This window comes from Opisthorchis viverrini (assembly GCF_000715545.1).
Source record: "Opisthorchis viverrini unplaced genomic scaffold opera_v5_51, whole genome shotgun sequence".
Classification (NCBI taxonomy): Eukaryota; Metazoa; Platyhelminthes; class Trematoda; order Opisthorchiida; family Opisthorchiidae; genus Opisthorchis; species Opisthorchis viverrini.
The window spans coordinates 1,582,197-1,594,082 of NW_008751707.1; the positions used below are offsets into that span (position 1 = coordinate 1,582,197).

The 11,886-nt window shown below is 44.0% G+C and overlaps 1 protein-coding gene across 1 annotated transcript in view; it reads right to left on the reverse strand.

Moving 5' to 3' along the window:
• The window catches only part of T265_13276 (hypothetical protein), a gene marked incomplete at both ends in the record, with an annotated part of 44,362 nt that overhangs the window by 18,252 nt on the left and 14,224 nt on the right, over positions 1 to 11,886 (reverse strand). The window contains 2 exons of the mRNA XM_009168073.1: positions 3,813 to 4,306; positions 7,774 to 8,076. Coding sequence (XP_009166337.1) covers positions 3,813 to 4,306; positions 7,774 to 8,076 — 797 coding nt within the window. The remainder of the gene's footprint in view (positions 1 to 3,812; positions 4,307 to 7,773; positions 8,077 to 11,886) is intronic.

An 11,886-nucleotide genomic window follows, 5' to 3' on the forward strand; every position in this document is an offset into this window, starting at 1 on the left:
CCGGAAGGTCCGTGGTTAGAACCCGACCTATGCCTCTCGACTTCCTGGGCAAGCTGACAGTGTCCCAGCCATCGTGCTTCCTTCGAGTGGCATGGCATCTAGGCGCCGAAAGGCTGTTACAGCCGAACGAGTGAAGTTATTTCATTCTTTAAATGACAGTAGGGTAATTTTACCGATGACATCAACAAAAAACTGTTTTACACCAAAAACACCACGTTCGTGCACTCTATCACATCAGGATTAGGCAAATGAAATATTTTAGATGCACACATTGTCGGTTGTTGCCAAGTATGGCGCATAATTCGAAAGAGAACACTCAATGAGCCTCATGCTTCCGTAAAAAGTCACCGTAAAGTAATGGAAAATCCCGCATCGAAACTAGGGGAAGATGTTAAACGGAGTTTTGGCCAGATTGGGAAAGTGCAATTTCGCCTAACTCTCCTGGAGTATTCATACTGAAGTCAACCAACGGGGTCCCGTCTGTTTGTGAACTTAATGGAGGCTAGAAAATAAACTTATTACATCTTTGCGATAAACGCCCATCTGCCAATTACTTTGGAGTTGACGGGAGACTTAGCTGGATTACACTTGCATCTCTCGAGTATTATATTCTTTAGTGGAAAATGCTGCATAAAAGCGGCCCCAAGAAAGATGAAACCAGCAGCGCACTGCTCAGGATTTGAATCGACCCTCTGAGTGGTACTGATTCTCAAGTCCCTGTTGGATTCTGGTCCCGTTTAAGACTGAAGCTTCATGTAAACAAGACCACAAAGGTAAAAACAGCTCAAGTGTTCTTACAGAGATTACCGTAGTATGAATGGCAAAAAGTTAAAGCAAACACGAATTGGTTTCGCTGTTTTACAGGAAAAGTGTTGTTCGCCACTTCCGGGGCGTGTCAGACTAACGATACAGGCTGAATTAGGCCCAACACATACGAAAACCTCGTGACTCACCACGTGCTCTTCAACGCACATGCAATCCATCTCCGCGGATAGCAGTAACTTACTACGGTTTGGAACGGTTTGGAACGTACGACAAATTTGTTTAGGGTCAAAATCGACCGCATGGTTCGCACACGTCCCAACAGTGCATTCGAGTTGCACCATTTTTTCCACAAAGTTGGAAGCAACCTAGCCTAGTAAGCCATGGAATGATGGTGTAATACAAAGGGCTGGCAACCGAATATAGTTTGACGGTCAGCAGTAGTTAAACCATTAGACGTCTGCGCATAGTAGAGGTCACGGACGAGGGCCGAATTTGGTGCTGCATGCAAGCCCTAAGCACCGATGTAGACCCGATCGATGGGAGAACGTTCAGGGGATTGTTGCATGACACCAATTACCTTGAACACACTGGCGAAACAACAGAGATCAGTATCAGTAGGTCTCAGTAGGTACCGGCGCCCTACTTTAGCTTTCATCGTGATAACACATCTTAATGTGACACCATGTAAGTGTTCCCGTTAGCATATCATCAAGGTGATGATGGATGACCTGATGGTATTTTAGGTATTAGGTATTATTACTGGCATCTTACTGGGGTGTTCTTCCCCTGGGCGGGCATTTACTTCGGTCTAGCAGATGAACCCATATAGAGACATTTTCCCTGAAAATTCGCTAGAAATGGCAAATTAAAGATCCCTGTTTTGTCCATTGTTCACATACAACTTGTACCAGAAACCCCCACTGCCTCTGAGTTGAATGTCGGCGGAATATCGACATTTTAAGGTGTTATAACCAGTCAAATCAACCAACTTGAGTATTCGTATCCCTGTGCAGCAAAAAACGTCCGTATTGAGTTTTGTAATTGACTTTCTTCAGTTAGAAGTGAAATTCGTCTTTCGCGGAGTCCAGGCTGAAGTCGGTTTGGTTGTGTACGGAGACGGACAGACATCGTTGATTCAGACGTCTGTTGGGAGCCTTGGACGGGCCACAGAGTCTCGCTTCGCAGTCACAAACTGACTAGGATACAGTTACTCAACGCGGATTCTGTATAAAGACAGAGTGTGCTTCTCACATGTGCCTACCTAGATTGAGCAACTCCCCAAGGTTCCATATAAAGCTCTTTTGGTAATGTGGCTTCCGGACCCAAAGCCGCCACCTTGACGTGCTGGACAGTTTTGAGTGCTGCAATGATCCTGTGGATTACACTGGCTGAAGATTCGTTCCACAAGATGTAAAAATGCCAGGAAGGCTAAAGGAGGGCAGTCAGAGCAAAAGCAGCGAGACTCCGTACTACAAGTAATCATGATACGAGGCGATCTGGGGGGTAAAGTCATATTGTCCTCTGCGATAGAAATGTGAAGGCAGTGGAGTGTTTCTCCCCAAAAGACCAACATGTCCACATTTATGGAAGCAGCGATGCTGCCTTGCCCTGGACGACTGCGTCCACTATGTTCAGAGTGAATAGGTTAATGAAACCGAACATGTTTACTAGACAGTACGTAGATCACTGGACTCTGTATGTTACATTCGAAGTACCCAACCTTGTTTGAAGAATAGGATGGTGTGGCCACCCACTTGCCTGCCAGGTGAAACCACAGAGGACTGAGCTATTCGGGTGTCGAGTATATATCCTACATGCTTGATTGTACTTGTGATTTGGTTTCCTTTACCTGGTCCGAAAACGTTGAGTGCACTGATTAACTATTAAAATGTTTTTGCCTTTCGTGCTTGCTGAGTTCGGCTCTAGAATCCAGGATGCTAGGACAAACAACAGAAGGTAAACTAAGAGGCTCTGTACGAAAAGCGAACTCATGGTGAATGTCTGAGCTGCAGACTGAGGTTAGATCAAAACTTCCAACCCTAGTTGTTGGTTTTAAGCATGGTTTGATGGCTTGACACAACAACTCATTGAGACGCCATAAAGTGAGCTGTGTTTGTGGCCTAAATAAAATAATAAAATAAAATAAAATAAATCGTCCAGCTGTAGCACCTTTTCGGTGCCTAGCTGCCATGCCACACGAAGGAGGCACGAGGGCTGGGATACTGCCAGGTTGCCCAAGCCTAGACAGGGAAAGTCCAGTGGAAGAGGTCGGGTTCGAACCACGGACCTACCGGTCAGTAAATTCGCGCTCTAACCACTTGGTCCATCTCGCCTGGAGAATAGTGTCACTGAGGGTAGTCAGATACAACATCACCTTATTCAACAAGTAGATATCATCCAGAAGATAACTGGAGATATGATTCGGTATCGTCAGATGGAGTAGAATACCAAGTGAGACCGAAAACGAGTCATCAGTTGCCAAGATCTAGTAGTCGGTTGCCACTCCAAGGTGAGGCTCACGCGACAGATTCCTGGTGTCCACTGCTAAATGCCCACCAGACAGTCACTATCAAATGAGTATGATAACCACGAAGCAGGCCGAATCATTAGCAACCATTAAGACATACATTAGAGTAACGAACAAAATCGTCGCGGCCTATGGACAGAGGGTACAGGACACTAAACTAAATAGGTAAGTAACCCTAGATCAAATGATGGGTGTACAAAGTTAACTGAATAACGCATCGAAGGACCAAGCCGGTTGGTATATGTTTGTCTAAGTAGTAGCCTTATAATCAGAAAGGGCTGATTGTATTGGAGCTAACTGTAAGTCAGGATAATCAACCTCACGGTTAGTTAACTGTACGACTGAACGTGCTCAGCAATCGTTTGTGAGAAAGAAAATCCCGTTATTCTAGAAGCAGAGTGCGATTCGCGTACACTGGATTAGAGTGACCGATGGTGTAAAATAGCATTCATACCTTGTCCCTTACAAACTGAAACGAAGAGCTGTGAGTACAAACGTTGGATGTAAATAGCTTTCTTACCCATAATACTTCTGACCCAACTCGATTCGTTCCCGCAATTCTTCTACGCGCTCGGCAGTGAGACGCTTCACGAGGCGCTCTGTGATACTCAACCCCGGAGTGACTGGATTTTGAGTTGCATGAAGAATGTTAACACGAGTGGCCTGGATCTCGTTATGAGATTTCTGACGACGGGTTAGTTCAGCTGAGTCCAACAACAGTGCATACTGCTTGGCACATGCACGGGCGGAACACCAGTCCCCAGGACGGTCGACAGTAGTGAAGCGTGCTAATTTTTTTCCGATGGCTTGCCAGCTAGCTTGCTGATTGTCCACATCCAGCAGGGCGCTGGCCAATGCAAGACGTTCACGTAAAGGCCAGACACCCGGTCCATGGCCTGGGCCTAAGAGCTTCTCAGAGGGACTAGGGCTGAGAGGCGTGTGAATGGGCATGACAGACAAACGATGCTTATATAGGGCTCCAATGGAAAATGACAGGTGAAGAGTTCGTACTATCTATCTGAAATAAAAGATGGGAAACCATGAGATCCGAATAACAACAGAAAACGATAGGGAAGTTTAGGCAGTGTGGCAGCCTGAGGAAGAAGCAGAAAGAGAACAATCTAACGCTTTACCACATCGGAACTAGTATGCAGTTGACAATCAGCTACTGATTACCCAGTTGGAAAACAATGTACGAAGACAAGGAAATGGATTCTCATCTACCACTGGGTCTTGTTCCGATCTCACCGTAACAACGGATCAGCCGAATCACAAAACACATGCTAATGCAATCCACGAGCCTTAAAGTGTGCGAACTTTGTTTCACATTTTTACACAAGGTTAAGGCTACTTACAGTACTCTGTGATGTGAAGGTCCCAGCCAATATGTTAGAGCCCAGTGCTTTTTAACGTTGATCTATGGGGCTGTAAGACAATCCTGCAGCAAACGCCGGTGTTGGGTTACACCCTAGAAGCGGTATAAGTTTCTATTGTTGACACCAGCACTGATCACACGTGGGACTGAACAAATACGGGAAGGCAGCTGTGCATGTTCCATAAACAGCATGAACCATCGTCGGAGTGAAAGCCGAATGGTCGATAACGAGCTTGCTATCAACTTAATGAGAATTAGAATGAGTGACTCTACCTCACTGCGTGCTTATGGGGTGCCGCTGCCTACCTCTTTCGGGGTGTTCTTACATAAGCGGTAGGTTTTCGTAGCACTGCACTTTGTTAAAAGTAAATCAAGCGCTATATTTGATTTTTTGGGATACTGTAAATCTAATCGGTAATTCCGAACTCAGTGACACGTTCTATAGTATATAAACTGGATGCCCCGAATACAGCAACCCTTAATTGGTTCTTTTACCTGAATACGGAGAACTTTGTTTCGAGACATGACATTCAAAATAGCAGCGTAAAACTGTAGACATAAACGCTTCCAGTAAGATCCGATTCCGTTTGGTATCAGGGGAACGTCGACGGTAGTAAGCATCATATTTGGCGACCACCTAGATATGGTGCTATGGGATGTTTGAAACAAAATTCAGTGTAAAAAAACACCGCCAGCGCACTTCCATTGCGTTGAATAATGTGCTTGATAACTGAAGAGACCGCGGACAGAAGTGGTTGTACGGCCTGCCAAGACATGAAGCGAACACCAGGACGCACAAGTGTGTGTGAAGAGTCGCTTTTTCGTAATGCGAAAATTTGTTACTGTGGAAAAACACGCGAGGGTCACATGCACCGAACGAGGCATGTGTTTCATGGATGCACTAAAGATGTAGGATCATTCAGTTCTTTACATGCTTCAACGATATCAAAATGTAAGTGAATCCCAAGACGTGGCTCGTAACGGACTGGTGGTTAATGGAGATAAACAAACCGACCAAGAGAGGCCAGTGAACAATACAAAAACAGCGCAAACTGCGCTTTGATTGTGATCGACTTCCATCGTGGAAAGGGTTAATCGGTATGTATGCATGTATTGATGCCGAACACCAATGGATGCAAGAACCGATTTTACTGTGACAGTATTACATTTTACGTAGCAAGCTGAAAATTAGCTGACTGGCAGCCGATGCAGATTGAAAAACATAGCTGTATCCGACCCACAGGTTGAACAGCGTCTAGACGAACGTCTATTGACAAGCTGTGCACGACAAACTAGTCATGCATCAAGACATCACCTTGACCTTAATATATTGCCACATACTATCACGACAGGACCGTGCTCACGATGTAACACACAGTAGATCGCCGCCATCCGTTCGACGACAGTACGTTGTGATCTGTTTCTGATGTTGTCTTATGATCAACAGCTAACGTACGATGCCAAAAAGGGAATTTATTCGGGAGAATAGCAGTTGTCTTCCATAAAAATTCGAGCACTGAGCTAAAATGTACACTGCAAGATTTCCACCTACAGCAGAAGAGCAGCAATTACTTCGTGACATCGAAAGCTCACCGGTTTATATTGCCTGTTGGATCAATGGGACGTAAAAGACAAAATGTGACTGAAGCATTTCGGTCGTCCGCTGCGCCCTTCTACGGAGGTAGACATGGATCGGAACAGCGTGAATTCACTAAGAAGGTTAAACGAGTCGGATAAGAATCGTTGATCACTTTGTGGCCGTATTAGGCTGACACCGTTTAGAGCTTATAAGGTCCTAGAGAAGGCACCACGCGTAAGCCCCCAATTTAATGACAGGATTTCTAACGGTGGTGAAGCGAAACAGCAGCCGAACAGATGACCTTAGTTAGGCATTCTATGAAGCTTCGGTGACCAGTATTGATATGTTGAGACCCCACCCGGTTACTCAAAGTGCTACTAGCATAAGAACCGTGTCGCGTTCAGAGGATGCAAGTCGCTTTCGCGAACAGGTGATACCATATGTATGAGTACTCAGCAAGCACACTGCTGAGAAGTCAATCATAACCCAACGATAGTTGGCCGCAAAAAAGTTCATCAGAAAAACAAACACGATCTTACTGACATGGTTCTACGGCAGTGAAGCACCAGTGTTTCCCTCAGACGTTGCAGTCATTGATGATTATGATAGAAGATATCTCCGTCAGAGAGCACACAGCTACAGAAAGCTTCGTAAATAAGAAGTGAATACACAGGGCTCCGGACACACTACACTGTCATCGAACAGTGCTTACGTAAAGCCTGTAAGGTACGACTCTTCCGAATCGATGGTACCAGTGGATGCCAAGTATTTAACTACCGGTGTCTAAGTTCGGTGAACTGGTCAAATGCCCAAATGATGGTAGGGCGACGTTGTCATGACATTCTATATTCTACGGAAATTAGCTGATACCGGTGTCTACAGTGCTTCAGGCATATGCCATCAAAACAAGAGTGAATCAGTGGAACTTTGCAGCCGTTTACAGGGTGGCAATGCCATCGGGTCTGCCAATAGATACTGAACGCCTCAATCTTTGTGCCATCTACGAAATTGGGCATTGAAATCAAAAGTGGCTAACAGTATATGTTGATTTTGCTACAGGCTGTTAATCATCGGTAGCAGTCGCTTAAGGTAATATTGGTTTGCCATCATCCTCTCGCAGGAAACTATCACAGTAAAGTTAATGGAACACAAAAGTGGCGTCCCTCTGCCTCCAGGAGGGTTGCAGATGGAAAAATCTACAAAGACAGCTAGCAATAAATGGTGTAGATATTTTGAAAGCTCGTTGGGTTAGACACGTGATGTTTACTGGGACATTCCAACGTCCTGACAAACCCTGTTATACAGAAAACAAATAAACCGCCTTCACTTTTGTACCCAAGTCTTTAAATATATGAAAGAGCCCGTGATAACCAAACGACTATAAAATACAGGAACGAAGTAAACAGTGGAAGGCATTTATGAAGTGTATATTTCTTAACAATCTAAATCACATAACAAAAACAGCTGAACCAAAAATTAGAGAAGTCAAATGCATTACATTGCTAAGTATGCTATTCGGCTGCATACTTCGTTTGCACCGAAACGTTCGATCAATCCACAGAGAACGGAAAGTTCTGTGGATTTAAGCTGCGCATCTGCTTCTGGCGTCCATAGTGGAGGATTAAACACAGCTGGTTTATTCGGATGCCGCAAACCGGTTCGAATGAAATTCAACGTTTGAGTAACCGAGCCATTGGTCATACTCAGCAAGATATAAACTTGCAATGGGCTTGTGAGCAACTTTGAAGCGTTCATCAAATAGGTCACGAAGGGCGGAAGTTCATCCGAGTTACGAGGATCCGATGAATGATGCGAATCACTGGGTAGAACCTGACAGAAAATGAAAGTGTGTATGAACAATCATGTTCGAGAATCGAAAGTTGCACACTGGTTACACTATGCAGAATCTCGAGTAATCTAACTTCCGCGATGGATATGACACTTCATCCCCGATTGCCCTTTCTGTAGCAATGAAACCCATGACTAGCACGGTAACCAGTAAGAAAAAACAAAACTGAAGCACCTCAACTTGGACCGAAATACCCAGAGTTATTTGGGGCAGGCTCCCAGATGTCAGTTAAGATACAACTGAAATATAACTCAGCACAACAATTGGCACAAGAAGGAGACATAAAACTAACACCGCGTGTTTGTAATTAGAGACATTTTTACGCGAAACGGCCGGAATCGTGAAAAGGGTGACAGGAGTCATGTGGCAACAACTCACGCAGGCGAGTAAAAAAATCTGCATATAGGAAGCCTGGTTTTCATAAAGAAAAGAATTATCCGAAATGGCCTTCCGGCTTAAATTTACGAACCTGTTAGGTTAACCATTGTCAGTTCACTTTACTGGAAGCAGTTAATAGCTGATTGATCCGTCACTCATCCAAAGTCGAAAGCTTCTCCTTGATGTGCCGTAGTATGCACTGACCCATTTGCTGTGATGGGTGCCAACCTTTCATGTTAATGCAAGTATCCGTAATTGATAGCCAGCTTGGATTGAGCATTCTGATCATTGTGGACTTTGATCATACGTATCAGGCGACTTAGGGTCCCATTCCGATTTTACTTTTAACTATTTTCGTGAGTAAGCGCGTCTGTACTTATCTACAAAGTTCAGCCTTCCAGAAAGTAATATGAAGCGGCCAACAGTTACATTCCTCTAACGACACGTTCAAAGGTGACTGCAATAATTCCACCGAAGATAGGTTTTTGGCCTCTCCTGGAAGGTGAGCCTTCGGGAGACAGTGCATGGAATCTGATATCAATGCACCAGCTCGTGGAAAAAGTAGATAAAAAGTGTGAGAACTTCCGAATTTTCTATGTTTCGTGCTAAGTACTGCTCGACTGAGTTGGTCCTCCGATACACATACAGATCAACTCAACCGGAATATCTTGGATTTTGAGTAAGTTTCCTTTCTTGTTTCGAAGCGAACTGCTTGCTCCACTGATGGCCTGATAGGTGTTCAGTGGCGTCCGTGTAATGGAGATTAGCCAGTTGGGGCATTACTCTAGTAAGTCAGACATCAAACTGNATCAAACTGAAATTAAACTCTTTCCAGAAAAATCTAACACGATTGGGCAATTGCACCGAGTTCAAACTGAAGCGGGAACTGTTCTTCGACAAGACTAGTGTGGTTTGATAGGTCTAACTAACAACCATGTAATTTCTCAGTTACCTCGTAGTTTGAGAGAAATTTGTTTATCTGGAGGCAACTCATAATTGAAATCGCTCTCCTTGGAGCCTTCAATTCCGTAGGAGCACAGGAAAACTCGTGAAAAAGCGGACTTAGGTGCCAGACACCGACTAAGAACACTAGACCAAGTAGATCCCGAAAATGTGTTTCGTGTATTATTATTGTTACTATTATTGTTATTATTATGTAACCGAAACTACCAGTGAGGCCTTACACACTAGGGTTCACTACACAGCACTGTGAAAAAGTGCTGGAGCGTTCCCCTTGGTTTCCATGGCTGTGAAATCACACCCTGACTAAGTAGAAGTGGTCTGTCCGTCCGACTTGCTTCCTCTGGAGAGACAATGCCTTTTGGGATTACTTGTTTCACCACCTGCTATGAGGACTTATTACATGTTGGGGACGATTTTAATAGAAATGAGAGCACCTTTTTGAAAGTTGTGCAGACTTTTGAATAGCATCTTTATATTGATCTGATAAACAACGTTCTAACACAGTCACCTAGTTGAATTGCTCTACTCTCCGGGAGATTGAAATCTTGTCGACTGAGACTTGTGAAGAATGCGGTGAAAGTGAATGATCCATAAGTGCTATAGCGGTCTGGCAAAAAATATCTAATGGGTGAAGTAATGTGACAAGCTTAAACATCCAGCCAACTCGTGCATCCTGAATAATATCTAATCCCCTGAATACATGAACTAAAGCAAAGTTTTTGAAGTCAGACTTAGCCCACACAAAACCGATTAAAAGAAACGATTGGCAGATACAATTTTCGTGAAACGAAACTAGTGCTGAACTAAGATCACGCGCCCAGCAAAGCGGTATTCTGAATGTGAGCTGGAATGAAGCAAGTGATGGGACTCTCCTTGGGTTCAAAGCCGTCACATTCAGCACATTCAGTCAATTGCCGTAATGAGGACCAAACAACTTCTATGTGTCCTTTAGTCGACAAGCTAAGCAGACCTTTATTGCCCATGCACTACTGACGGAACATACAGCTGGTGGGAGAACGATCAATTGACTGTCTTCCAGCAATCGCGCTTTCTTGCTTGCTCTTCTGCTTCCGTCGTTTACTTGGATGGTAATTTTGGCAGGGATGTCGGAATCAGCCATTCCATGGCAATCGGATGGAGTGAATGGGTTTTAGATTATAAAAGAAAAGCATTTCATGGTGGATGGATGAATTCTCTTTGCAAGGCCTCGTTTGTTACACAATGGGGAGGGGGTTCTTTGAATTGTTGGGAGGTATCCTCAAAAGGCCCACTAATATAAGCCCTTTCAAGGGGATTATTATGTGTTTTGAGGTTGCTTACTTGAAAGCTACTGTACTTTCCTTTGAAATCATTCAAACCGTCGCATCAGGGATCACGGAGTCTATATTCGAGATGCAACGTATATGGTGATGTCTGCTAGCTGCACCGGATACAAAGTACAAAAAGAAGGCCCTAATTCCATCGATGAATGACAATCATGTTGAAACAAAAATGAACCTGCCAAAGAAGTACATGGCCTGGAATCTGAAAAGAACAGCGAAACCTCTGAGGCGGTAGAAACCTTGGTGGCCAAATATAACTATCAAAAAGGGAAGCGGTATATCAGCCACTGAGCATCGGTGATGTCTTTGTTCTCCCAAACGAATGACCGATAGTCTCGCCACTAATACAGGGCCCGGGTAAATATTAGTCACAAGATCATTGGACCTTGAAACTGACCAGTATCTGATTGCTAAGAACAATCTAACACATGCGTTACAGGCCCGTTAAGAATGGTAAAAATCACCGAATTAGTTGACTGGGTATTTGAGTTGATCATCCATATTGGGTTGCTCAAATTACATTTTGCACCTCTTAGATACGGTATTCTAGATAGAGAGCATTGAATTGGTTCGGACTTGACAGAGAATAGGTATCGAATGTAATGCTGAAACCATTTACACCACACAAAATTTCATGCCACATTTTACTGTCCCGGAAACTGCAGAAAAACAAGATAGTTCGGTTAGTGTTCTGCACCTCGTATCGTTGTGATTAGGAGCAACCATCGCGTGCAGGATACTGTAACTTCCCCGTGGAATAAAAATATTTCACGAAACGTCGAACGATTTCAGATCACAAAGGAACAAAATTTTGGAAACCTCGTAGCATTCCAATAACTTGTAACCCAGCTTTGTAAGCCTAGTCTATTTAATCACCATTTCACTGATAAAAAAGTTGAGTTTTAGCATGAAAAAGACCGAGATTCCTCAAGACTAGAATGTCATAAATTCAAAAATGAGAAACAAGAAACTTTAAGTAGCCTGGGTGTCTGAGGGGTTCAGTGTTTGGGTGGTAGTCATACATGTCAGGTAACGGCTCACATTGAGTTAGTCAGTCATCATCATCATCATCATCGACAGCATGATATCAGTGTTCAACACCGATGCTTCACTGCCGTACAACCATGA